The sequence below is a fragment of the Molossus molossus genome, unplaced genomic scaffold, assembly GCF_014108415.1.
Source record: "Molossus molossus isolate mMolMol1 unplaced genomic scaffold, mMolMol1.p scaffold_m16_p_8, whole genome shotgun sequence".
Classification (NCBI taxonomy): Eukaryota; Metazoa; Chordata; class Mammalia; order Chiroptera; family Molossidae; genus Molossus; species Molossus molossus.
In genome coordinates this window covers 2624448-2650227 of record NW_023425402.1, presented here as the reverse complement: position 1 = coordinate 2650227, position 25780 = coordinate 2624448, and the positions used below count along the sequence as shown (strand labels likewise).

General features: G+C 52.4%; 4 protein-coding genes across 32 annotated transcripts; 3 read left to right on the top strand and 1 right to left on the bottom strand.

Moving 5' to 3' along the window:
• Positions 1-141: 141 nt before the first annotated feature.
• Positions 142-4244, top strand: GPANK1 (G-patch domain and ankyrin repeats 1). Of its 11 annotated transcripts, none has more exons than XM_036249393.1 (5): positions 175-482; positions 602-665; positions 1000-1085; positions 1555-2175; positions 2993-4244. In XM_036249393.1, the coding sequence occupies exons 4-5, from the start codon at positions 1568-1570 to the stop codon at positions 3435-3437; spliced, it is 1053 nt and encodes a 350-aa protein (XP_036105286.1). In that variant the 5' UTR covers positions 175-482; positions 602-665; positions 1000-1085; positions 1555-1567; the 3' UTR covers positions 3438-4244. The 11 variants fall into 11 exon arrangements, with proteins under 11 accessions (XP_036105290.1, XP_036105294.1, XP_036105291.1 ...); XM_036249396.1 differs by having other exon boundaries at positions 198-222; XM_036249395.1 differs by having other exon boundaries at positions 200-234.
• Positions 4245-4527: 283 nt separating this feature from the next.
• CUNH6orf47 (chromosome unknown C6orf47 homolog) lies at positions 4528-7003 on the top strand. Its single transcript, XM_036247890.1, has 2 exons — positions 4528-4713; positions 4837-7003. The coding sequence occupies exon 2, from the start codon at positions 5230-5232 to the stop codon at positions 6112-6114; it is 885 nt and encodes a 294-aa protein (XP_036103783.1). The 5' UTR covers positions 4528-4713; positions 4837-5229; the 3' UTR covers positions 6115-7003.
• Positions 7004-7017: 14 nt separating this feature from the next.
• On the bottom strand, positions 7018-11783 carry APOM (apolipoprotein M). Of its 3 annotated transcripts, none has more exons than XM_036247892.1 (6): positions 11666-11783; positions 8321-8475; positions 7969-8042; positions 7775-7873; positions 7503-7601; positions 7018-7131 (listed from the first exon to the last, which is right to left on the bottom strand). In XM_036247892.1, the coding sequence occupies exons 1-6, from the start codon at positions 11702-11704 to the stop codon at positions 7106-7108; spliced, it is 492 nt and encodes a 163-aa protein (XP_036103785.1). In that variant the 5' UTR covers positions 11705-11783; the 3' UTR covers positions 7018-7105. The 3 variants fall into 3 exon arrangements, with proteins under 3 accessions (XP_036103785.1, XP_036103786.1, XP_036103784.1); XM_036247893.1 differs by lacking the exon at positions 11666-11783 and adding an exon at positions 11367-11538; XM_036247891.1 differs by lacking the exon at positions 11666-11783 and adding an exon at positions 8859-9268.
• Positions 11762-24679, top strand: BAG6 (BAG cochaperone 6). Of its 17 annotated transcripts, none has more exons than XM_036247874.1 (26): positions 11896-12004; positions 12621-12741; positions 13810-13927; positions 14039-14235; positions 14454-14507; positions 14896-14970; positions 16935-17173; positions 17669-17798; positions 18805-19002; positions 19230-19479; positions 19805-19882; positions 19993-20100; positions 20230-20342; positions 20443-20530; positions 20729-21012; positions 21377-21668; positions 21831-22000; positions 22190-22243; positions 22345-22447; positions 22533-22657; positions 22826-22972; positions 23068-23127; positions 23231-23374; positions 23450-23557; positions 24060-24206; positions 24491-24661. In XM_036247874.1, the coding sequence occupies exons 2-26, from the start codon at positions 12634-12636 to the stop codon at positions 24584-24586; spliced, it is 3486 nt and encodes a 1161-aa protein (XP_036103767.1). In that variant the 5' UTR covers positions 11896-12004; positions 12621-12633; the 3' UTR covers positions 24587-24661. The 17 variants fall into 17 exon arrangements, with proteins under 17 accessions (XP_036103775.1, XP_036103781.1, XP_036103767.1 ...); XM_036247878.1 differs by having other exon boundaries at positions 11897-12004; positions 12625-12741; XM_036247879.1 differs by having other exon boundaries at positions 11898-12011; positions 20446-20530.
• Positions 24680-25780: the final 1101 nt, after the last annotated feature.

Genomic DNA, 25780 nt, shown 5'->3' with positions numbered 1-25780 from the left:
GTTCCCGACGGGGAGAAACCGGCGAAACCCGGGGAAGGAGAACTACGAATTCCAGGGTGACCCGCGCACGACCTTGGTGTCGCGAGGCCCCTGAGGACTACGCTAGGGGCGGCATGCAGCGAGGCGCCACCGGAAGCGGAAGCCCAGGACCGCGTCCTGGGCTGGGGAGCATGGGAAATATAGTTACGTGATCCCGGGATCCGGGGACCGAGAGGAAGTCGGGTAAGGGGCGAGGTCAGTTGGGTTGTTTCTTGCCGCTCTCCTTACACAGGGAGCCTCCGGTCCCGGCTCGCCCCGGCCTAGGGGACTGACCTCATTCCCCGCCAACCCGCCGGGTTCTGTCTCCTGTCCAACCCCTTGCCCGAGTCAGGCGCTCACTGGAGACCCCTGACGGGGCCCCTGCTTCACCCCGGAGGCCGGCCTCCGTGTTGAGGGACCTGGATAGGATGTATTGGACTGAACTGGGCGATGTGAGGACTGAGGTGGGTGGTGTGAGGACTGAGCTGGGTGGTGTGAGAACCAGGGCGACCCATTGCGCTAACCTGAGGTGGTACCAGCCATTCTGCTGCTCGTCCCTTTGCATTTCTCCATTTCCTCTTAGGGCTTGAGTGGGGTCTTCTTCTGCAGGCGCTAAGTGCGACCTTCGAATCCTGCTTGGAGTAATGGTGAGGGGCAGCGTGACGTTATTTCATTTCACAGCTCTGGGCATTCCATAGGTTACCCTCCGCCTTCCCAGGGCCTTTCTTAACCCAGAGAGTGGTTTCCCAGCTCCTGAAAATGAGCTCAGAGTGGGGGGCCACGTTGAGGTAGGCGAAGGGCATTGTGGGCGTTATGTAAATGCAGAACCCCCAACTGACAGATTCTTTTCTGTCCTCGCGCTGCCTAGGCACGTGGCGGTTTGCGCAGAATACTGTTGGAAAGGCTCCAGGGCGGGAAACAACCAGGCGCTTTCTGCACGCCTGCGCCCTCAATCTTTGTGTTTTTTTTTTTTCCCCCTAGCCACGCATGCATCTTCGAATAGTCTGGCTACTTATATGAACTCCTTTGCTTAGAGTGGTGCCATTTTGCAGTACGGAAGCAACAAGGTAACGCAGACTGCGGCCTCTCCCCAAATTTGCTTCCCGCTTCCCGGAGAAGTGCCAAGTGTTTTTTGTTTGGGAAGACAACACCGGAAATAGGATTGAGGAAGATCAAAAGGGCCAGGCTGATTGCTTTTCTTATTTTGTGTCTTACAGAGTGATAAACTAGTTTCATAGAGAGGCTCTTCATATTTATTGTTGATGAGGCTGGGAGTGAGGACCTTTGGGCAACTGCCTCATAGAGTATTTGTTCACCTTTACTAATGGGCATGGTCTGTTATACCCTGTTTTTCATGTGCTCTATTGTCCTTAGACCCTGTAGAGATTTAGGTTGTGGTGTCACTTTTGGGGTGAGAGAAGGTTTTTGATTCTAAGGCTACTTTCTCTCATCCCAGCAGGTCTCTGGAGTGACCAGAGCCACCAGGGAGTTAGTTTGCTGGTCTCATCTTCCCCTTGCTTACTCTCATTTTTGCAGCACCCCCAAAGCCATGTCCAGGCCCTCCCTCATCACCTTCACCCCAGCCACTGAACACAGCGACCTCTGGAAAGATGGGCAGCAGCAGTCACAGGCTGAAGAGCTGGAGCCTAACCTGGATGGGGCTGCAGCCCGGGCTTTCTATGAGGCCTTGATTGGAGACGAGAGCAGCACCCCTGAACCTCAGAGGCAACCTGAGCCCGTCAGTGAGAGAAAGAGGAAGAAGAGAAGAATGATGAGAGAGGCTACAACAGGACCATCAGGAGGACATGGACAAAGGAGATCCCTTGAGGCTGAGGACAAGATGACTCATTGGATACTGAGGGCAGCTCAGGAGGGGGACTTGGCAGAGCTAAGAAGGCTGTTGGATCCCCAAGAAGCAGGGGGAGCTGGGGGGAATATCAATGTTCGGGATGCTTTCTGGTGGACCCCTCTAATGTGTGCTGCCCAAGCAGGCCAGGGGGCTGCTGTGCACTATCTCCTGGGCCGGGGGGCTGCCTGGGTCGGGGTCTGCGAACTGGGTGGCAGGGATGCTGCTCAGTTGGCTGAAGAAGCAGGCTTCCCAGAGGTGGCCCGCATGATCAGAGAGAGCCATGGAGAGACGAGGAGTCCAGAGAACCGGTGAGGGGAAGTCTTCGCCCATGCCCATCTTTCAGTGTGTCCTGCCCTTCCTAGCCACTGTACACTAGCAAAGAACTGAAGGGTTCTCTTCCTCATCTCCCAGTGTAGATAGGTAAGGAAGTATACTAGAGTGGCTGTGAACATGAACTCTGGTTTTATCTTATTTTATTTTATTTTTCTAATAGTTCTTTTTATCCTCACCCAAGGATATTTTTCCATTTATCTCCAGACAGAGTGGGGGGAGAGGGAGAAACATCGATGTGAGAGAGGCACATCGACTGGCTGCCTCCCGCACAACCTTGACCAGGGCTGGGGACGAACCGCAACCGAGGTACGTGCCCTTGATCAGAATCAAACCCACGACTCATTGGTCCGTGGGCCAACACTCTAACCACTGAGCCAAATTGGCCAGGGCATAGTTCTGTGGTTTTAAATGCAGCTCAACTTACTTGGGCAAGAGCCTAATGTCTATGTGCCTCAGTTTCCTTATTTGAGAAATGGTTATAATACGAGTACCTTTCTCATAGGGTTGTTAGGATTAAATGGGTTAGTATATGTCAAGTGTTAGAACAGTGCTTTTTACATAGTAAGCACTACATCAGTATTAGCTATAGCCATTGTATTTCTCCTTTGCCCAAGAGCCTTGTGAGGCCTGGTTACCATCTCTTCTCTCAACTACTCTCCTCAGGTCTTTCATTACTAAGTGGGGAGGAAGGTAATTTGTTTCTTAGAAAGACTAGAAGGACCCTGTCCCCCCTTGACCCATCCACCTCAACCCTTCCCCTGCCCTCATTTCTTTCTTTCTCTTCCTCCTCAGGTCCCAGTCCCCCTCCACCCAGTACTGTGACACCTGTGATGCCTACTTCCAAGACTCTAACCACTACACATCTACTGCTCACCTGCTGTCACTGCCCCAGGATCTCCGGACTCCCCAACTGCACTTCAGGATGCCCACCTCCAGCCCAGGCTTCAAGCTGCTGTTGAGGGGGGGCTGGGAGCCTGGAATGGGGCTGGGACCCCGGGGCAAGGGCCGCATCAACCCCATCCCCACTGTCCTCAAGAGGGACCAGGAAGGACTAGGGTACAGATCAGCACCCCAACCCCGAGTCACACACTTCCTGGCTCAGGATACTCGGGCAGTGACTGGAAGAGAGAGAGCCCCTCAGGTGATGACACTGAGCAGGAGGGTGGAGAGAAGGCAGAAGGAGAAGGATAAGGCCTGGGAGCGGGATCTGAGGATATACATGAACCTTGAGTTCTAACCATGGCAAGGTCTGACCCTGGTCTGTTGCTGAAGTCTGAACTTGGGCCTCAACCTGGGCACTTTGACTTATACTTTCTGGGGTCTGCTCAGGTCCCAGACACTCAGATTTTGGTCAGTAGTAGGCCCTACCTTTGGGAAGAGGGGCTGAGAGTTGAAAAATAAATCAACCATCTCATTTTTTTGTGTTTTATCTACTTTTTTGGAAGCTGTTACAGGGAGGCCAAACAAGTCTGGGGGTCACAGGCATGTCCCATCTGAGCCAGAAGGGGGCAGCCCCTCCAGGTGGCATGATAAGGTCACCTTCCTGCCAGTCTGGTTTACTGCCTGGTCCTAGCCCTTGCCTAAGAGAACTACACCTATTCTTTCAAGCCCCAGCCAGGAACTGCCCAGCTCTATGCAAATCTCACCTCCCCCACCACTTCAGCCTAGCTGTGTACAATGCTAAGAATAGTACTAAGACATTTCCAACATTGGAGTTCCTTCCAGCTGCAGGAGGAGACAGCCATGTGGTCAAACGGTGCACAGGGGCAGGGAAGGCAGGGCAGGCTCACAGGGATGATGGGAATGGGTACGGTCTTGTAGGAAGAGTCCCATGTGGTGGGAAGGCCTAAGTTAATCCAGCCAGTACTCTGTTAGCTGAATTGGCACCAGAGCTCCGGCCTCTCAAATCTCAACTTGAAGCCAAGGTTCTTACATCTCACTACTTGAAAACTCTCCCTTTTGCTGCCCATACCAGGTGCCAGGCAAATGAAGAGCTCCCTGTTGTCAAACCCAGGAAGTAGTCCGCAGGGAACAACTTTTCAAGTCCCAAGACTCCTCTCATAGCTTTTTCGGAAAAGCCTTTCATGAAGTCATGGATAGGAAGACGGTGGTGGAGGGTAGAGGGGAGAACCCAAGGCAGGGGGCGAGTTCAGGGGAGCACTGGCGGCCGGGGCATCTCGGGCGACGAAAATGGGAGGCTGGGGGCCGCTGAGGTCGGCGGCTGCGCACTAATGACGCGGGAGGGGGGGCGGGCCATCCGCAGGGCCCACCCCTCGAGGTGCGGGCTCCGCCCCGCCTGGCCCTGCAGCCCTGGTGCAGCTGCTTCCGGGCTCAGCGGCTCCAGGCGGCTCGGTGAGGCTGCGGCCCCAATGCTAGGCCTGGGAGGGGCCACAGTCCACAGCACCCGAACGCCTAGGTCCCCAGACAGGCTCGCACTTTGCCTCGTGACTGTGATCTCCGAGGACGTCTTTGGCGTGACCTTCCCGAGGCCGCGTCTCAGCTGCGTGCTTGGGGTCTGTGCGGCCGCTTTGTAGGATTCATAGCCTTCTAATTCAGGGGATGAACCTGCCGGCTGGAGTTCGCTGGACACCTCCCCCCACCCTCTAGTAGACTTTCTATTCCTGAACTTCCCTTAGGCCAGCAATTCAAGATCCCCTCCACACACATCGGGAACACCTCGGCCCTGGGGCGACCTTCCTTCCTTCGTTCTTGGATGGAGCACCACCTCCAGTTTTGGGGGCACCTTGGGGCGTGGCCTTGGTGAGTGAAACTTGGTGTGCTGCTTGCTGGGAAGGAAACCTGGAAACAGGAAAGACACTGTCGGGGTGACTCAGACCTTGTCAGATCCTGAGACTTTTGGAATCTTGTGGGGGGTGGGGCGGTGAATGAATTTGAATTTCTGAATTCAGGACTCACCAAGCAGATACCTGCTTTTCTCAGACTCTGGCTTCTGAGGAGACCCTCAGCCCCCACCTGAGCATTGCCAGGAAGCGGCCTCAAAATTTGGGGGCTCATTACGCACTCCAACCATGTTCTTGCGACGGCTTGGTGGCTGGCTTCCTCGACCCTGGAGCCGCCGGAAACCCAGGCCTGACTTGTCCACCCCAGAACCCAGACAGGTGGACAGCTCCTCCGAGAATTCAGGGAGTGAATGGGACAGTGCTCCAGAAACCATGGGAGATGTGGGGCCTTCCCAAATGAAAGACTCAGGGGCCCAGAGGAGTTCTGGGGCTGCTCCACAACCAAGCAGGGAATCCCAAGTTGAGCAACTGAGGAGCAAAAGAATGGATTCCCTCAAGGGGACTGGGGCCAGCACTCAAGAGTCTGGGAGACTGGAGGCTGCAGAGGCCATTCCCAAAATGGGAAGGGATCCTGTGGACTCAGGTGGCACCAGGAGACCTGGAGTGTCTCCTGAAGAGGGACTGAGCTCCTCTGGGCCTGAAGCATCAGTGGAGAAGCCTGGCCCACGTCAGAAGCTGCTGGGCTGGCTCCGGGGGGAACCAGGTGGAGGAGCAGGGGCTCCTGCACAGTACCTGGGAGGCCCAGAGGAGTGTCTGCAGATCTCTACCAATCTGACCCTGCACTTACTGGAGCTGCTGGCTTCAGCCTTGCTGGGGCTGTGTTCACGGCCACTTCGGGCAGCCTTGGACACGCTGGGCCTGAGCGGGCCTCTGGGCCTCTGGCTGCACGGGCTGCTGTCCTTCCTGGCTGCCCTGCATGGGCTCCATGCCGTGTTGAGCCTACTTACTGCTCACCCCCTGCACTTTGCCTGCCTCTTTGGTCTCCTACAGGCCCTGGTGCTGGCTGTCAGCCTCCGGGAGCCCAGTGGGGATGAGGAGGCCTCTGACTTGGAGGGTGAGAAGTTTGGGAGGGAGGGAGAGGAACAGAGTCGAGACCCAGGAAAGGGGCTGTGACCTCAGGGTGGGGTGTGACCCAGCCCCCCCCCACACACACACCTCAGTGGGGTAGAAAGAAGCAAGAGTGAAGACAGTGTGGCCTTTAGGAGGAGAGTAGGGGGCATGGCCCAGATTGTAAGCACAGGGACCTCAGGGATGGGGAAGAAACCCCAGAGTATGAGGGCATAGCCCCCTGTCCCTCCACAGGAGAGAACAGCTATTTCAGGGTGTCTGGGTTTATGGACAGCGGGGGCATGGCCCTTGAATTCACCAGCTGTTGTTACTTTTTTATTTTACATTTCTCTCCCACCTTCAGTGTTTTGGTTTTTTTTTTCACCTTCACTTTTTAAAAGCCCCCCCCACCACCACCAAATTTGTGGTGGTGGAGAATAAAGACTAAAGGGTACTCTACCTTTCTAGTCTCTCCAGGGACAAATAGAACTCTGGCTGGGGTAAGAGAGTGGTTGGGAAACCCAAGGGGTCCTTTGGATCTTGGGCTTCTAGGGAAGAGAGGGGCTGGCTAGGTGGGTGGATTTAGGGTCTGGATGGGGTGCATAAGCAACAGGGAGCCTGTGGGGACGATGTGGGTGTTCTGGGAGCCAGAGGGAGTGGGGATGGTGCAGGTGGTATTGGCAGGAGGGTGGGTTCATGGGCTGGCAGCCTAGACAAGCCATGTGGGGAAGCACTGGGGCCTTGCAGTTCTGGTGCAGGGGTTAGGGGTTGCTCGCTCAGCAATAAATCACTGTGTCACGTCAAATCTTCAATATACCACTACAAAGTGAGTTACTGCTACTCAGTGTCCTTCGTGATGCCGTCCAGCTAGGGGTTTAGGTGATAGAAGGTTTAGGGGGAGTGGGATTGATGTCTGGACACATTCAAGCCCCAACATGAGATGAGGATTGAAAAATCATCTTTATTACTCTTGAAAGGGCATCTCCAGCTTCTCTTTTCCCCCACCACAATCTTAGCTCCCACCAAATCCATCTGGGGGCACAGATGAAACCACAGGTCAGTTACTGGACTGCTTGCAGGCCTCTGGTGGGAGGAGGGAGAAAAGACGATGGAAAGGAAGGAAATCCAGGGAGAGAAGCAAGGTTGTTGGAAATGGGTAGGGGAGAATGCATTCCCTCATTCTTCCCATGTCAAAGAAAGGGTCTCTGAAGCCTATTTCCTTCCGTGTCTGACTCTCTGCCCCCTTTATCCACTGCAAACTCGGAAACCTCTCTTGAGTAGCCCACGGCCCATCCTGGCTCCCTCTGGTGCAATCACAACTTATAACAAATGGAAGTGTGAACACAGCCACTCTAATAATGTCAGTCTTTGGTCCTGCCCTCTGGTGACATCACTTGCACCTGCAGAAGACTTGGAGAGTCCTCGATCTCTTCTGTGGTACTTTACCCCCTTACCTTGTTTCCTGGGAATCAGTAAGAAGGCCTTGGAGTCCAGGCAGGAGGTCAGGGACTGGAATTCCTCCACGCACTTCTCAGGAGGGTGTGGTGAACGATCTGGAAGGGCACAGCAGGGCCAGGCCCATCAAAGTTCTGTTTAGCACTGTCCCTGGTGAGGACCTCCTGGAGGTACCCAGCCCTTCCTGGGATGGTGTCATAGGGCCCAGAGTGAGGGGCTCTCCTACTCCTGTGTTTCCTTCCAACCCATCCTGCCTTGCCTCCTCACTCACTGTAGAGGAGAAAACGCTGGTAGCCCTGGCCCGTCTCCTTCAGCATAATTCCACCTGGGCATGAGCTGGAGAAGAGCTTGGTCTTCATATCGGGGCGGCCTGTCAGGAAGGGTTGAGGGGGAAGTGTGAAGACAGAGTTGCAAAACCAAGCAAGCCAGAGGACTTGGGGAGAGGGAGGGCTGGAGAGGACCAACCTTCAGTTCTGAGATCTGTGCTCCCCTCAGTCAGGTGGTAGATCCATTCCCGTGGCACACAAGACCCAGTTTTCCTGCAGAAGTGGTAGTGGCAAGGAGAAAAAATGATGACACCCCGACAACACTACCAATTTTATTTCTTCCCTCTTATTTCTTCTTGAAGCCTGCACCTTGGGTTTCAAGCTACTTAGGGATGGTTAGGCCCATCTCTCCAGAGGAAAACAAATAGAGCCATTGAACTCAGTGGGCCAAGAACAGTGGATATGCCAAAGAGCCCAATGCTTTGTGGGTAGGTGCTCACACTTTGGGCAGAGACTGTACCTACTTATGCCTCTGCCTCACCACCACTCACGTGCGGATGGTAGCATGAAGCTGGAGCTGCATGGGGGCAGAGCCCGTAGCCATGTTGAAGACAATGTTGTCCACAGGGTCAAAAGTCGCCAAATCCTCCTTGGTGGGAGCTGCCCCTGCGATAAAGTACCACTGGCCCAGGTGGGGCTCTGGGAACTGGAGAGACAAGGGGAGTAGAAGAGGGTGGGTTCCACTACAGGATCCATCCAACCTCTTTGTCAGGACAGCGAGACTTAGAGGTGGGTAAAGGTTGCCTTTTTCCAACCAGGGCTTGGATTCATGACAGGGAGTCATTACATGACTTTTCCTCTTTGCCTGTCCTCAATAACCTGAGTAACCCACCCACCCACCCCCCAAATTCTACCATATCTCCACATTGATGGCCACAGTACTATATTTTTTACTTGTCCTTGCTTTGATCATCACAATACTCACACCTTCCTCCCTTACTTTCACAATGTGGGTTTTGGTCATTTTAGCCCACCCAGTCAAGTCCCTGAGAGCCCCCACTGTAAGCTTCCCCCATTCTCAGTCCATACCTCTTTCCCATCCACTCCCTGAGTTGTCAGTTGACAGTGCTCAGGGCACTGGTAGAAGGAATTAAGGAGAATGCCATAGAGGTAAAGCAGAGCTGCCCAAATTTGGTGGAACATCTTCAGGCAACAGGGAGCTGGTGCTCTTCGTGGACTGGCTGGTGCCTTAACTATTCTCTCCCCCACTGGCTGCTCAGTCCACTCTGCTTCCAGCCCCCTTGCCTTGACCCTTGACCCTTTCACCTGCTAATAAGTAACTTCAACCTTGATTTCCAAACATGGATTACTTACAGTGTTTGGCCCTTCCTCCCCCTCTTCTAGATGCAGCCACTCTGCTATACACCCTGCCTGGCCTGTTCATAGTCTTTTGGGAATTTTCAGGAGAGCTAAGCCCTCCAGGTAGAGCCTGTGGTCTTGATTTGAGCTGGTATCTGCTGTGTTGTGCAGCACTGCAGAGAGGTGGACTGACTCATCTATTCATTTAGCAAACTGTTTTGAGTCCCAGCTGTTTGCCAGGAACTGGCTAAGCCCTGGGGACATAAAAATGAATGAGACACAGTCCCTGGCCTTGAAGAAGTCAGTCTAAGGAAAACTAGCTGTGTAAACAAATCATTGCAATACAACATGATAAGTGCTTTAGAACAGGCATGAACTAGGTGCTGGGGCATGGCTGATGGATGGCTTTTTCTCTGGTTTATAATTGGGGAAACAGTATGCAGACCATCCAGAAAAGCTGACACACAGTTCATTCTCTCAACGTTTATTACTGTTAAGAGAGTACCTAATCTAGTGGTTAAAGAGGACAGACATTGGTGTCGGGCAGAGTGGGTTCTACTCTACTACTTACTAGACAATCTCTATACCTGTTTTTTAAATCTATAAAATGAGCAAATCATCAATCTCATAGGATTAAGATAATCCATATAAAGCACTTTGCAAAGGCCTGCACATAAGAAGTCCAAAGTAAATATTTGCTGAAATTAATGTTTGTAAAGTGATTATTACAGTTTCCAACGGGTAATACATTCTCAAATAATAGAAGGAAAGAATTGTCAAGAGACAGCCCTTGGATTGTGCCAAGTGGGTGGGGCAATTAATGCAATGAAAAGTGGGGCTTCCTTAATCATAATTCAGAGTGCCCCCCCAATTTTTTTTTTGGTCCTGAGGTTTAACTGGGTATACGAGGGTTCATTATACTATTCTATTTTGGGGTAATGTGTGACATTTTTTATAATAAAAAAACTAAAAAATGTATAGGGGCAGTAAAGTAGAATTGTCTGGCCCTGGCCAGTTTGGCTCAGCGGTTAGAGCATCAGCCCGTGGACCGGAGACCTGGGTTTGGTTCCTGCTAAGGGCACATACCTCTGTTGCAGTTTGTCCCCAGCACTGTTGGGGTTGTGTGGGTGGCAACCACTCATGGATGTTTCTCTCTCTCTTCCTCCCTCTCCCTCCCGCTCTGTCTGAAGATAAATGCAAAAATGTCCTCAGGTGAGGGGGTGGGGGAGTCCTAGAATTGTTTGGTAGGCCTGGATTTGTCAGTTTGCTAGGTGCACTCACTACATAAAATGGAAGAAATAACTGTATCAGACGTTGAAAGGCTTTTACATGTGACAGTACGTAGAACCCTTAGAAAACTGGCTGGCACAAACGAAGTGCTCACTGTTACCGGGCCCCTGAGGCTAAGGCCACTAAATGACTCCATTTTTATCATCATAAATGGACTTTCCTCTATATTTTTCCAGGTTAATGACTCCTAGAAGTAAAGGAATTTTGCCTAAGGTTATAGTTATCCCACACATTGGGAGGTATGTTTCCGAAAATCATGAGCCCACTGATTAATGCTAATTTTGACTACTGTAATGGCTGTCACACCCACTGTTGTACTGGTCGCTGGGGGGTGGGGATGGTGGTAAATGGGGGATGGGGCTTCTTTTTAAAAGCTAAGCAGCAAGAAGAATCCGGGCTGCTGATCTGAGGGGAGACCATGTCCCACCCCCCGCGCCCCCGCAACCCGCCAGCGAGAATAAAAGTTCCCCTTTACAATTCCGCTGTGCATCTCATCTTGCGGACATATTACAACTGAACAGGTGTATATTAGCACTCTTAACTCAAACAGTATTCGGGCCTGGGTATAAACAAAGAATCCCAGAAGGGCTGGGCACCAGGGCAGCGGCGGGTTTGGATAGCGCAGGGGCAGCGCTGCGGGAGCCGGCGGGGATGAGGCTGGGAGGCTGCAGAGGCAGGAAACCCTGGGCCGCGGCCTGCAGAAGGCCTTTGGCGGTCTCTTCAATTCCCCACTGTCAAAGTCTTGTGTTGTCCAGTCGGACCTCATTTGCTCCCAATTTCCAAACTCGGAGGCGCCTTTTTTTTTTTTTTGGACAAAAGTCCTGAAAGGTAGTAAATCCTTAGCTTCTCAAAAACAAGGCATGTCCCCTCGGCCGCTAGCCGCTGGTGAGAAACATGGCGCCACACTCCGCAAAACGCCCACCGGACAGAACCGAAATTAGGCCTTACTACGCGACCGCACGCAACACTGCTCGCGAACCATGCTCGCGAACCAGTCCCAACCGCCCAAGAGCGACTTCCGGAGGCGCCGAAAAAGTGGCGCAGCGAGGACGACAGTGAAAGGAAGACGGCATTTTAGGTGGCCAGGGCAGTGCCGCCTCAAAGTCTCTGCCGGCGGGCCAAGACTTTAACCTAGATTAACGAGGCACAATCCCCAGTTCTCAAACTGTAAAATCCATACAACCGCCCAAAGCTTCCTGAGGCAGAGTCTTATCCGGTAATTTTTTTCAGGCACTTATAGTGGCTACCTCAATCTCCTGCTGCTCTGGCGCGCGCACGGGAGACATGAACAGCGCCAGCGGGGTGGGGCGGTACCCAAGTGTGTACGCATGCGTAATGCGATACACGCAGACGCAGTACGGTCCCCCGGGCGACGGCGGCGGCGGCGGCTCCTCTGGGTGCTCGGCTTCCTCCCATCTAGGCCGGCCCCGGCCCGTCTCGCCCTCAGGAGCTCACTGTTTGGGGCCGTGGACTTTCTCGTCGTGCTCCACGAAAGTGAAGCTTGGGGACCTGAGGGGGGGAGCCGGAAGTTCCGCCTCGCGATCTCCAAGTACTATCGGGGAAACGGAAGTGGACGTCCGTGGCAGGTTGGAGGTGACCGGAAATGACGGCACCGTGGGGAAGTCGGGGGAGGAGCTGCGGGTTGGTGGTGTGTGTATTTGATGTGTGTTGGTTGCGACGCTCTGCTGGAGCACCGAAAGAAGGCAGAAGAGGGGGGCAGTCAGCTAGCCGGTCTGGCCCCCCGTGAGTGTCCGTCATTTTGGGTCTGTCGTGACTTCAGCGGGCTCAGTGGGTGTGGCGCGCGTGCGCGAAACCACTTTTTCCGCAGAGTGTAATGCGACACCCCCCCCTTGCCCGCGTTGTCCCAGGGTTTCTGGGACCCTTCTGTCGCGACAGGTGATGACACTGGAATCGTAATTCCTTTCTTCCCTATTTCCTAGTCCGAGTGGCCCGCTCTTGTGATAGGCATCGTGGGGCCCCTCCCACCTCCTGTCCCCCAGCTTCCTTTGCTGTCCGTCTCCTGCCCTTTGCGTTTCTTTCCCTGTGCCCCGGAATCAGAAGGAGAATGGGGGCAGGTGTGAGTGTGTGTGCTTGTGTGGGAGAAACTCTTTAGGCATTGGGGCGGAGACTCAGGCCGGGGAGGTTTCTGGGTATATAAAATCTGCTTTTGGCAACAGCGGGCCTCTCTCCATTCTTCCTTAGACAGCAGTAGGCTATGGAGTCCAATAATAGTACCAGTACCACTATGGAGGAGCCTGACAGCCTGGAGGTGCTGGTGAAGACCCTGGACTCTCAGACTCGGACCTTTATTGTGGGGGCCCAGGTGAGACCCCAGTACTTCTGGAAGATACCCATTAACTTTTCCTTCTGTAAACCCTTTAGCCTGAGAGAACAACCTGATTTTCTGGTCCTCAACTTTTCCTTCATTAATTTCTTTGTTTACATTCTAGATAGAATATTTTTTGGTATTTCTTGTTGAGTAAGAAGGTATGGTTTCTATCGAATGAGCTAGATTTTGTTATGCCTTCTTTCACCTCAGTAGAACTCAGTGTAGAGGGAAATATGGAGGAAGGAGGAATCTGTATGCCATCATCGTTAGTAAACCCCAGCTCGAAGGATTAGACATGGTTCCTGCCTTTGGGAAAGAGAACACACAGACCCCAAATGCAAGTGTGCCTTAAAAACAAAAATTGGTCAGGTCAATACTCTGATCTTAAAGGTGAGAAATCAGAGCCCGTAATGTAGGTAGAGGCCTGTTGAGTGGAGTTACTAATGTTAGTGGCATAATTTGAATCTTTTGAACTCAACAGCATGGGCACGGTTATCTATGTCATCCCTTCTGTAATATTGGGAGACAAAATTGTGAGGGGTTGGCCTATGGTTTTTAAAACATGAATTTCAGAAAACCATATAAGCTTTTGTATATAAACAGCCCGAATTTTCCCAAGAGTAAAGTTGTCTAGTTAGGAAAAACCTTTTTGCTCTCTTCTATGTTTCTTCTTGGTTGATTCTTCCTTCCTTAACCTGATTGTCCACCCCATCTTCCTTGTTACTGCTTTTATCTCTGAGAAGAGTTGTATCATTTTGTGTTTGGGGAGTGGTCACTGGTATCTTTAGACACACATTCCCTTGGGAGCAGTGAACGGAATGTCAGTTGGCTTTTCTGTTTCTCCTAGGCCTGGAGCTGAACTTAGTTATGTTTATTGCCAATATTTTGACAGAAGTTGTCTTAGTTTGGGGCCTTGCACAATAATTACCTCACAATCAAGCAAGTGGGTAGTGATTTTATGATGAGATGGTTTTTACCCCTCACCCCCACAAGTTAGTTGTTCTTTTCTGTCTTTCTTCTTTCTTCCATTGCTAGATACCTGTTTATATCCCTTCTTTGCAGATGAATGTAAAGGAATTTAAGGAGCACATTGCTGCCTCTGTCAGCATCCCCTCTGAGAAACAACGGCTCATCTATCAGGGACGAGTTCTGCAGGATGATAAGAAGCTCCAGGAATACAGTAAGGGGGTGGGGGAGGCAGTTTAGAGTTTGAGGTAGCTGTCCAGAGGGATGAACTGAGACCATGGGTTTACCTGATTATGTAATGTTTTGGTGTGTCTTTTTTTTGCAGATGTTGGGGGCAAGGTTATCCACCTGGTGGAACGTGCTCCTCCTCAGACTCAGCTCCCTTCTGGGGCATCTTCTGGGACAGGGTCTGCCTCAGCCACCCATGGTGGGGGACCTGCACTTGGTACTCGGGGGCCTGGGACCTCTGTTCATGACCGGAATGCCAACAGCTATGTCATGGTTGGAACCTTCAATCTTCCTGTAAGCCTGTGTTCCACATGGGGCGGTTTTTGTGGGGAAAGGTAGTTTTTATTGTAGCAGCCAGTTGTCTTGGTGTTTAGATTGGGTATGAAGGGCCCTGTGGTCTACTAATGGCCTCAGTCTTGAGAAATGGGGTGTGTTTCCAGAGAATGAGTGGGAAATGTGGGGGCCTTAGTATTTGGCTTCTCCCAGAGCAACTTCCCTTACCCTTTCCCCAGAGTGACGGCTCTGCTGTGGATGTTCACATCAACATGGAACAGGCCCCAATTCAGGTATCACGGGGCCTGGGAGGGTCAGGGAAGGGGATCTGGGAGAAGGAGGCCATGAGGTGGGATTAGACTTGGCTGAGGAGATGCTGGGACCTGGTTCAGTAGGCTCTGGAGCTTGTGGCTTTATTTTTCTTTTTTTTCTTTATTGATTTTAGAGAGAGAGGAAGGGAGTGGGGGAGAGAGAGAGAAACATCTATGAGAGAGAACATCGATTGGCCTCCTCCTCCATGGCCCCCACTGGGGATTTGGCCCACAACCAGGGCATATGCCCTGACTGGAAATCGAACTGGCAACCTCTTGGTGCATGGGTCGATGCCCAACCACTGAGCCACGCTAGCTGGGCTCGTGGCTTTATTTCAGATTTGCCCTGATCTTTCTTTTCTTACTGTAGAGTGAACCCCGAGTGCGGCTGGTGATGGCTCAGCATATGATCAGGGATATACAGACCTTACTATCCCGGATGGAGGTAAGTGGTCTATCACTCTCTGCATCCTCCCTACCCCTTGTCTCAGCTGGGAGTGAAGGCATGATTGGCCGCTTCCTTTCTAATCTGGTCTCTTCTCTGCAGTCTTCATTCTTTGGACAGAAAAAGTATCTATGTGAGGCTATCATGTTCCTGCCAGTCCTCTTGGTGGCTGATATCTAGGAAGTTTGTTTCAGACTTGTCAGATAACTCTCGTGGCATCCCCCTTTTTTTAATCCTCATCTGAGGATATTTTTCCATTTATTTTCAGAGTAGGAGGGAGAGACAGAGAGAGAGAAACATCAGTGTGAGAGAGACACATCAGTTGGTTGCCTCCCGCACAATCCCGACTAGGGCAGGGGACCGAACCAAAATCAAGGTATGTGTCCTTGACTAGAATTGAACCTGTAATTCTTTGGTCTATGGGCCAATACTCTAACCGCTGAGCCAAACCGGCCAGGGCATCATGACACCCGCCCTCTTTTTTTATCCTCACCCAAGGACATTTTTGCATTCATCTTCAGATAGAGTGGGAGGGAGAGAGGGAGGAAGAGAGAGAGAAACATCGATGTGAGAGAGAGACATCTACTGGTTGCCACTCACATGACCCCAACCAGGGCCAGGGACAAACTGCAACCAAGGTATGCGCCCTTAATTGGAAACGAACCTGGGTCTCTCTGGTCCACGGGCCAATGCTCTAACCACTTAGCCAAACCAGCCAGGGCATGGCATCCCTTTTTAATTAAAGAATGTTTCTGCGCTTTTTGATTTTTAAAAAAAAATTTTATTGATTGATTTTAGAGAGAGAAGGGAGAGAGGAAAATGTTAAATTGTTGTTCTACTCACTTATGCATTCATCGGTTGATTCTTGTATGTGTCCTGACTGGGGATGGAGCCCGCAACCCTGGTATAGCGGGAGGATGCGCTAACCAATAAGATACCTGGTCAGAGCGTTTAATTTCTTTGTTTGTTTCTTTTTTTTTTTTAATCCTCACCCGAGGATATTTTTCTATTTATCTTCAGATAGAGTCGGAGGGAGGGAGGGAGGGAGAGAGAGACATTGATGTGAGAGGGACACATCGACTGGTTGCCTCCTACACAACCCCGACCAGGGCTGGGGACTAATCGCAACTGAGGTACGTGCCTTTGACTGGAATCAAACCCGAGACTCATTAGTCCTCTGGCTGATGCTCTAACTACTGAGCCAAATTGGCCAAGGCTCTTCCTCTGTTTTTTAATATGTTTTTATTGCCCGGTCTGTGTGGCTCAGTGGTTCAGCGTCGACCCATGCACGAAGAGGTCACTGGTTCAATTCCTGTTCAGGGCACATGCCCCAGTTGGGTGTACATGGGAAGTGGCCAATCAGTGTTCTCTCTCATCGACGCTTCTATCTCTCTCTTTCTTTCCCTTCTTCTCTCTCTAAAAATCAGTAAAGAAAAAATAAACGATGTTTTTATTGATTTTAGCGAGAGGATGGGAGAGGGAGAGAGAAACTTCAAAGAGAGAGAACCATTAATCGGCTGCCTCTTGCACATCCCCTACTGGGGATTGAGCCTGCAACCTGGGCATGTATCCTGACCAGCAGCCTCTGGGTGCATGGGGTGATGCTCAACCCACTGGGCCACACGGGCCAGGGCAGGGCCTTTAATTTCTTAATTATGATATTTGATACTGGTATGTCTTAATTTCATTAGTTTGTCCTATGTCTGGAACCTATAGCTTTTTCTTTTCTTTTTGGGGGGTTAGGAAACCACAATCCCTCCTTTTTGTTAGTAATTCATTTGCAAGAATTTCAAATATTTCTTATGCATTTATTTGTCTAAGTCTTAAAGTGGTTGCTAGGAAATTAAAGATAGATGCAAAGCCTTTCTGTCAGAGCACTTTGTCCACTGAATCTCCTTTGACCTGAGTAGGCCCCTGCATCAGTCTCATCCTGCCTTTGGTACCTGATTCTCCCCTACCTTCAGTGTCGAGGCGGGCCCCAAGCACAGCACAATCAGTCATCTGCACCAACACCAACTGTGGCCCCGGAGCCAGTAGCCTTGAGCTCTCAGACATCAGATCCAGTTGAAAGTGAAGCGCCTCCTCGGGAGCCCATGGAGGCAGAAGAAGTGGAGGAGCGTGCCCCAGCCCAGAGCCCGGAACTCACCCCTTCTGGCCCAGCCCCAGTGGGCCCAACACCTGCGCCAGAGACACATGCACCCAAGTGAGAGATGGAGGGCACCTTTGGGAGGGGTTTTGGGGTCCTGAGTGAAGGATGAGGACTAGGAGAGGTGTGATGGGGAAGGAAGGATTGCTTGGAGGTTTGATGTAGAGGGTTGGTAGGGGTCACAGAGGGGCTCGGGAGTAAGTAAAGGAGGTTAGGATTGGGCAGCTGAGCTGCACTACTATCCCTGGGGCAAGGAAAACCAAATGCTGCTTCCTGATCCAGATCCTCTCCTTTGAGTTCACAAAGCCCCCATCTCTTTTATTAGAGTTAGGGTCCTGCCTTTGTAGATGCAGGGTTATGTGATGGGGAGGGTGGAAGCGATTTATCTTCCTCTCCCTATCTTCCCATGGGTGGGGGTAAAGAACAGGCTCTGCTAGTCCTCCCAGGGTTCTGGGGGGCCATGGAAAGAGACAGCAGGTGTGGTCCCTGTCAACTTTGAGGTTGGGAAGCTGAGGAAAGCCTTGGCTCACTGCCTCCTGGGGTTGCCCACAGCCATCCTTCCCCTGTGGAGTACGTCGAGGTGCTCCAGGAGCTCCAGCGGCTTGAGAGCCGCCTTCAACCCTTCCTGCAGCGCTACTATGAGGTTCTGGGCGCCGCTGCCAGCACGGACTACAACAACAATGTGAGCCTGCCCCTCCCCTCACCCCAGTTCTCCCCAAATGGAGCAGGCTGACATACACATCACTCTTTCCCCAAAAAGACATTGTTTGCAAGATGATGATTTTTCCCTAAACTTGTAAGTAAGTGATATTTTCCTCCCTTTCAGGATAGGTGATAATCTTTGCAGTACCCACTCTTTGTACCTCTCAGTCCCCTGAGTTATTTACTTATTTTTTAAAAGGGTTTTAAAAAAAATTTTATTCTCACCCAAGGACATTTTTCCATTTTTATTCAGACAGAGTGGGAGGGAGAGAGAGGAACAGAGAGAGAGAGATATCGATGTGAAAGGGACACATCGAGTGGCTGCCTCCCACACGACACCAACCAGGGCCAGGGATGAAGGCGAGGTACATGCCTTTGACCTGAATCGAACCCTCAACTCATTTGGTCCGCGGACCAACGCTCTAACTGCTGAGCCAGTAACTCGGGCCCCTGAGTTTTTTATTTAGCAACTTTGTAAAGTAAGGGAGATTAGTAGATGATGATGTTGATTCACTGTAAAGTCTGTTTTTGTTAATTTTCACCTGAGGATATTTTTCCAGATAGAGTGCAAGGGAGGAGGTGGGAAGAGAGAGAAAGAAACATCGATGTGAGAGAGACACATTGGTTGGTTGCCTTCCACATGTGCCCCAACGGGCTGATGGGTTGGGGATTGTATTTGCAACCGAGGTACGTGCCCTCCACGAATTGAACCTGCAACCCTTCAGTCCACGGGCTGCTGCTCTAACCAGTGAGTCAAACTAGCCAGGGTAGTAAGGTCTGTTTTAATAGGAAACTACATGTATACAGTAGAATTTTGCAAAGACTTGGTCTTTGCAGAAGCTTCCAGGGGTACACCTGAAGGTTTAGAGGATGTGATATTCTCAGATGTTGTTTTGGTTAGTGAGGTGGATTTCAGCGTGATGTTTTCTGCCTTTTGTGTTTTTCTTTTTCCCATCTGCTTTTCTGTGTTTGGCTTGGGGCTACAGCAAGAGGGCCGAGAAGAGGACCAGCGCTTGATCAACCTGGTGGGGGAGAGCCTGAGGCTGCTGGGCAACACTTTTGTGGCGCTGTCGGATTTGCGCTGCAACCTGGCCTGTGCACCCCCACGACACCTGCACGTGGTCCGGCCTGTGTCTCACTACACCACTCCCATGGTGCTTCAGCAAGCAGCCATCCCCATCCAGGTGGGCTGGGGTGGGGGTGGGGGGAACCTGGCCTGAGGAAGAACGAAGGGCTGCTTGTGGAATGATCCAGGGTAGCTATTGGGCTTGAAGGAGGTTAGAAGGGGAGGAGGCTCTGGAAACACTTAGTGGTGAATGGTAAGGGAGACCTTAGAAATAAGTCATGGGGTGGTGCTCTGGGTTAGGCTCACGTCTTTCTCACTTCTGTTCTACTTGTCTGTCTTCTCCAGATCAACGTGGGGACCACTGTGACCATGACTGGGAATGGGACTCGGCCCGCTCCGACTCCTAGTGCGGAGGCATCGCCCCCTGGTTCTGGGCAGGCCTCGTCCCTGGCTCCCTCTTCTGCCACCGTTGAGTCGACTGAGGGGGTGCCTCCCCCAGGGCCAGCTCCTCCCCCGACCACCAGCCACCCGAGGGTCATCCGGATTTCCCACCAGAGCGTGGAACCTGTGGTCATGATGCACATGAACATTCAAGGTGAGTTAGGGTTAGCAGAGAAGAGCAGCATGGTGAGGGAGGGTTGGTACTCAGGTGTGAGGGAGTGGGGGGGCTAGGGCAGCTGGTGGTAGCAGGAATTTTAGTTAGCGCGCGTGCGCGTGTCATGGAGAACAGCAGGGATTGCTTGTCCTTGAAGATTTATTTACACGGGGAAGGAAGCACCTCCTCCCTGTCTGGATGGAGGGAAAGGCAGGCAGGTGTTCTAGGTGGGGAAAGGGGGTCTGAAGGACTCCCAACTTAGGAGGATACAGTCAGGCATTGGCTCTGCCTATCTCAGGGTCTCTCTCTTTGTCTTCCTGTCCAGATTCTGGCACACAGCCTGGTGGAGTTCCAAGTGCTCCTACTGGCCCCCTAGGACCCCCCGGTCATGGCCAGACCCTGGGTAAGAGTGAGAGCATGAGAGCAGACTGAGCTCTGAGTAGAAAAGGGGTAGGGCCGATTGGGTGGGTTGAAGGGGTCCAGGTTCAAGGTTACATCAGACCCGCCCCCCAGGCTCCACCCTCATCCAGCTGCCCTCCCTGCCCCCTGAGTTCATGCACGCCGTCGCCCACCAGATCACTCATCAGGCCATGGTGGCAGCTGTTGCCTCCGCGGCCGCAGGTAATGACCTGGAAAAGGGAGGCCTGGGAGGGGGGCCATGGTCCATGGTGGCGGGTGTTGTTGGCTGGAGGGCACGGGCCTGGCCCTGGCCCTCAGCCCTCTTTGGTTTCTCCCCTGTGCCACATACAGGACAGCAGGTGCCAGGATTCCCGGCAGCTCCAACCCGGGTGGTGATTGCCCGGCCCACACCTCCACAGGCTCGGCCTTCCCATCCTGGGGGCCCCCCAGTCTCGGGGACTCTGGTTAGTAAGGGAGGGAGAGTTTTGGTGTGGAGGTATCTGAGGAGGGAGTCCTGTGGCGGGGCATGGAAAGGGCAGGGCTGGAAGCTTCCCACTTTCTCAGCAGGGTGCCGGTCTGGGTACCAACGCTTCTTTGGCCCAGATGGTGAGCGGCCTTGTGGGGCAGCTTCTCATGCAGCCTGTCCTTGTGGGTGAGTCCCTGTTCTTCCTCACCTCAAACTTAAGAGATTTCCGTGGCTCTGAAGACCAGCCCTCCCTCCCTGACCTCACTGGTGATTCCCGGTTCTCGCTACAGTCCCTTTGTTCGTGCCTTTTTGCTGGAAGACTAGAGATACTGTGGTATTTTGCTTCTCTTTTAGAATCCAACTTGCTTCTTTTGGTTCCTACAGCTCAGGGGACCCCAGGAATGGCTCCACCTCCAGCCCCTGCGACTGCATCAGCTAGTGCTGGCACCACCAACACAGCCACCACAGCTGGCCCTGCCCCCGGGGGGCCCTCCCAGCCTCCACCTCCTCAACCCTCCTCTGCTGATCTGCAGTTCTCTCAGCTCCTGGGGAACCTGCTGGGGCCTGCGGGGCCAGGTGCTGGAGGGCCTGGCATGGCTTCACCCACCATCACTGTGGCTATGCCTGGTGTCCCTGCCTTTCTCCAGGGCATGACTGACTTCTTGCAGGTGAGTGGCTGGCTTGCTCCTCTCCTTGCTCAGCCAGGCACTGGTGCCTTGTTGCCATTGTCTCACAACCAGGAAGAAACCCTGGGAGTCCACTGACTTTGAATCCCCTGTTTTGGAGATGAGGAAAATGGGGTTAGAGAGAGCATTTGTGTCACTACTTTCTGACCTAACTCATTCAGAGGGAAAGAGGCGGCTGCTTGGCCTGACTGCTGTTCACTGGCTGCCTGTGCGCATTCTGCTGTAAGGGGTCTGGACCAGAATGGAGCCCCGTCTTCCAAACCCCTTCTGGTTTGCACCGTCCTCATGCCATGTTATGTCCTTGTCCCTATTCTCACTTCATTCTGTTCTTTCTTCTGTTTGCCAGGCAACACAGACGGCCCCTCCGCCCCCTCCACCACCCCCACCCCCACCTCTGGCTCCGGAGCAGCAAACACCGCCCCCACCAGGGTCCCCTTCTGGTGGTGCAGGGAGTCCTGGAGGCCTGGGTCCTGAAAGCCTGTCACCGGAGTTTTTCACCTCGGTGGTGCAGGGTGTGCTGAGCTCCCTGTTGGGCTCCCTGGGGGCTCGGGCCGGCAGCAGTGAAAGCATCGCCGCTTTCATACAGCGCCTCAGTGGATCCAGCAACCTCTTTGAGCCTGGGGCTGATGGGGCTCTTGGTGAGCATGGGGAGCTTTGGCCTTCTCCAGGGAAGGGCAGCCAGGGGAAGGTAGATGACCTGTGCTTAGGGGTATTGGCAAGGTGGGATGAGGGTGATGGGCTGGAGTGGGTAGGCAGGTCAGGTGGTGAAGACCACTGCTAACTTTTGCCCCTGTCCACAGGATTCTTTGGGGCCCTGCTCTCTCTTCTGTGCCAAAACTTTTCCATGGTGGATGTGGTGATGCTTCTGCATGGGCATTTTCAGCCACTGCAGCGGCTCCAGCCCCAGCTGCGATCCTTCTTCCACCAGCACTACCTGGGTGGCCAGGAGCCCACACCTGGTAACATCCGGGTAAATGAAGACCTGGGTCCCAGCGCTTTCTTCCTCCTGGCCTTCTGTTCCTTATTCATGACTCAGTGTATCTATCACCTAAATCTGTGACTGGCCCAGCCCAGTCCTGGACTTGTTGGGGGTGGAGGAGGAAATGTCTTGAGGGTTGGGACTTGAATCTAAATCTGTGCTGCCCTCCCCCCCCCATAGATGGCAACCCACACATTGATCACTGGGCTAGAAGAATACGTTCGGGAGAGTTTTGTGAGTAATCCTTTCCTATCCAAACCTCTCCTGGGTCTGGTAGGATAGCTTCTGTGTCTTGGAGGTTCCTGATTTTTGGTTCTCTGTGTGTTTTCTCTCAGTCTTTGGTGCAAGTTCAGCCAGGTGTTGATATCATCCGGACAAATCTGGAATTTTTGCAGGAGCAGTTCAATAGTATTGCTGCTCATGTTCTGCACTGCACAGGTCAGGCCACCCAGGTCCAAGGGAGAGGGGGTATGGTGGTGTGCAGGGCTGCCGATGCCAGCACTCCCTCCTTATTTACCCACAGACAGCGGATTTGGGGCACGTTTGCTGGAGTTGTGTAACCAGGGCCTGTTTGAATGCCTGGCTCTGAACCTGCATTGCTTGGGGGGACAGCAGATGGAGCTAGCTGCTGTCATCAATGGCCGAATTGTAAGCACCAACCAGCCCCAGATCCCCAGCCTTTTGTTTCCTTAGGTTTCCATTCTCTGTAGTATCCTGAATTTCATTTTTTGTCTCCAAACTGCCATCCTTGACTCTTTGACATCTTTCAAAAGGTGGTTGAGGGTTTTGTGTTCGAGCCTATTTTCTGTTCCTCAGCGTCGCATGTCTCGTGGGGTAAATCCATCGTTGGTGAGCTGGCTGACCACTATGATGGGACTGAGGCTTCAGGTGGTACTGGAGCACATGCCCGTAGGCCCGGATGCCATCCTCAGATATGTTCGCAGGGTTGGTGATCCCCCGCAGGTAAAGGCCCTGATGATGGGCTGTGGGATTGGGGCCTGAGAGAACTGGAGAGATTTGAGAGGGCCTTTTGTATTCTCTTCTGTCCAATTTCACAGCCACTTTCTGAGGAGCCAATGGAAGTTCAGGGATCAGAGAGAACTTCTCCTGAGCCTCAGGTACCAGGGAGAAGTTGAGGGGCCAGATAACTCAGAGTGGAGGGCTGGGGGTGGGGGAGGTGGTGGCTGAGGATTCTGAATCTTCCTGCTGTCTGACTCCCAGCGGGAGAATGCTTCCCCAGCCCCTGGAACAACAGCAGAAGAGGCTATGTCCCGAGGTCCACCTCCTGCCCCTGAAGGGGGCTCCCGAGATGAACAGGATGGAGCTTCAGCTGAGACAGAACCTTGGGCAGCTGCAGTCCCCCCAGTAAGTGTCAGGTGATCAGTGGGCCAGGGCAGCTGGAAGTTGTGGCAGTTAGTTACTAATCATCTTTTTCCCCAGGAATGGGTCCCTATTATCCAGCAGGACATTCAGAGCCAGCGGAAGGTGAAACCGCAGCCTCCCCTGAGCGACGCCTACCTCAGTGGTATGCCTGCCAAGAGACGCAAGGTGGGTTTACCTCTTCCCTGAGGATTCCTCTTTATCCATATTCCTGTCATGCTTAGAGTCAAGCAAACTGAGCTGGAAGTTTTTCCTAGTTTAGCCCCATTTAATTGGCGAGGTAACCTTTCTGAGACTCACTTGCTCTGGTTGCTCCATCAGTTTGTTTGCCAGCAGCTTTGTCATTCTGCAGCTGCCTAATCCCCACTGACGAGGGCCCAGTTTCGTTATGGTGGGCTTCCTCTTGTGGACCAGCTAGCTCTGAATGCTGGATGGCTTGCACCCACCCTGCCCCTCTTGTTTTGAAGAGCAGGTCCAGCACATTCAAATGCTGTTTTTGGCCAGAGCCAAACAATTATTAGGAAGGCATTTCTGCTGTTAAAACCACATGGACTACTTTGTTCCTTCTCTCCCCTATCATGGAGACTGGTTGACTCATGGAAAGGGTGAGCTGGGTGATGGCACTGGATCTGACGTTGATCCTCTTTTCCCTCCCAATCCCGCCCCCCAGACGATGCAGGGTGAGGGCCCCCAGCTGCTTCTCTCAGAGGCCGTGAGCCGGGCAGCTAAGGCAGCCGGAGCTCGGCCCCTGACGAGCTCCGAGAGCCTGAGCCGGGACCTGGAGGCACCAGAGGTTCAGGAGAGCTACAGGCAGCAGGTGCCCCCACCTTGAAGCAGAATAGGGATGGTCTAGTGGGAGGGGTTGGGCCAGGGTCCCTTTCCCCCAGATTCCTTCAGAGGTGAACTGGTTAGTCTGTGGCGACCACTTGGTATTTTTAAGGTGTTTTTCCCTAGTGGCATCTGGGCAGGCTCAGTGATGCCTTATTGGGCTAGAAGTGGAACTGGTGGGGAAGTGTTAGCTCCTGAGGGATGGCCTTGCGTGCTTGCTGGGATCCTAGGGGCTTGGCCAGTGCCTCTCCAACCTGCTTGTTCTCTTTCTAGCTCCGGGCTGATATACAGAAGCGACTGCAGGAAGACCCCAACTATAGCCCCCAGCGCTTCCCTAATGCCCACCGGGCCTTTGCTGAGGATCCGTAGGTCTTTGCCCCTTCCTCATCAGGGGACCACTCTCCCCTTCCTCCACAGTATTTAAGAAATAAAAGTCAGATTTTCCTGGCCCTTTTGTCTGTAAATTGTTCATTAAGGTAGTCTGAGCCCCTTAAAATCTCTGAACTTGACATTTGAACTATTGAACTATTACAATCGAATAATCCCTAGGAGGCCAGCTATACCAGACAGGTTTGAATATATCCCGGTGAACAGATGTGCACTATTGTTTCACTGTTCACGCAGCACACTAAAACGTACAATTCTATGTTGAACAGTTGACCATTTTCAACTAATTTTTTATGCAAAAGCAGTTTGTAGGTAAGTAATACCTGAGTTCTGAGACGGGAGAAACCTATGCTAGGATAGGACTCTCAAACTACCCAGTAGAAAGCCATTTAATTCCTAAGCAGGAGCAGCCCTAGATAGTCTGATTGTGACTAGCATGCAGTGGTACCACATATAGCTCAGCCAAGATTGACCAGTGCTAAAACTAGAACTTGTCTACCCTGGTCAAGGAGCCCCCCTCTGTTTACAGGGTTTAACCTTGAGTCCATGACAGCTATAGAGGCACCCCGTTTGTAGATGGTACCTGAGTGACAGACACATGGCTACAAATTGTTTTTCCCTTTGAGATGCAGTTGCTGTCCCTTCCCCCACTTTAACTTAGTGCTGGGCCAACATAAAGTGACAGACACTCAAAAACCAAGCCATAAGCTTTGCAGATTCCACTAGGATCTACTGGAACAATAGCTCATGGGCATGAGAGCTGATGACTCAGAACATCTTAGAGGAGCCACATTCTCACTGGTTGACAAGTCCAAATGCCCCACCAAGGCCCCAGACACACGAGAGAAGTTCAGTGGGACCAGTCCAGCTGTCAGCTGCAGACTGGTAACCGACTGACTTCACTGGCTGGCCCAAGATAATTTGCCTAACAGACCAGCTCCAATTCCTGCCCCACAAAACTAAGATACAGCCCTGGCCAGTTGGAGTCAGTGGTCAGAGTGTCAGCCGGTGGACTGAAGGGTCTCAGGTTCAATTCCCAGTCAAGGACATGTACCTGGGTGTAGGTTTGATCCCCATTGAAGATGCAACCAATTGGGGTCTCTCTCGCACGTTGATGTTTCTCTCCCTCCCTCCCCTTCTAGTCTAAAAATGAATGGAAAAATATCCTCCGGTGAG

What these genes read in the sequence shown, in the direction of transcription:
- GPANK1 (XM_036249397.1), top strand. Translation starts at nt 1,568, where the DNA reads ATGTCCAGGCCCTCCCTCATCACCTTCACCCCAGCCACTGAACACAGC. An exon ending in ACGAGGAGTCCAGAGAACCG is followed by an intron (nt 2,176 to 2,992) that starts GTGAGGGGAAGT and finishes CTTCCTCCTCAG; the next exon opens with GTCCCAGTCCCCCTCCACCC.
- CUNH6orf47 (XM_036247890.1), top strand. Translation starts at nt 5,230, where the DNA reads ATGTTCTTGCGACGGCTTGGTGGCTGGCTTCCTCGACCCTGGAGCCGC.
- APOM (XM_036247891.1), bottom strand. Translation starts at nt 8,972, where the DNA reads ATGTTCCACCAAATTTGGGCAGCTCTGCTTTACCTCTATGGCATTCTC. An exon ending in CCAGCGTTTTCTCCTCTACA is followed by an intron (nt 7,602 to 7,774) that starts GTGAGTGAGGAG and finishes GTGCCCTTCCAG; the next exon opens with ATCGTTCACCACACCCTCCT. An exon ending in ACTGATTCCCAGGAAACAAG is followed by an intron (nt 7,132 to 7,502) that starts GTAAGGGGGTAA and finishes TCCTCCCACCAG; the next exon opens with AGGCCTGCAAGCAGTCCAGT.
- BAG6 (XM_036247874.1), top strand. Translation starts at nt 12,634, where the DNA reads ATGGAGTCCAATAATAGTACCAGTACCACTATGGAGGAGCCTGACAGC. An exon ending in AAGCAGCCATCCCCATCCAG is followed by an intron (nt 19,003 to 19,229) that starts GTGGGCTGGGGT and finishes TGTCTTCTCCAG; the next exon opens with ATCAACGTGGGGACCACTGT. An exon ending in GCATGACTGACTTCTTGCAG is followed by an intron (nt 21,013 to 21,376) that starts GTGAGTGGCTGG and finishes TCTGTTTGCCAG; the next exon opens with GCAACACAGACGGCCCCTCC.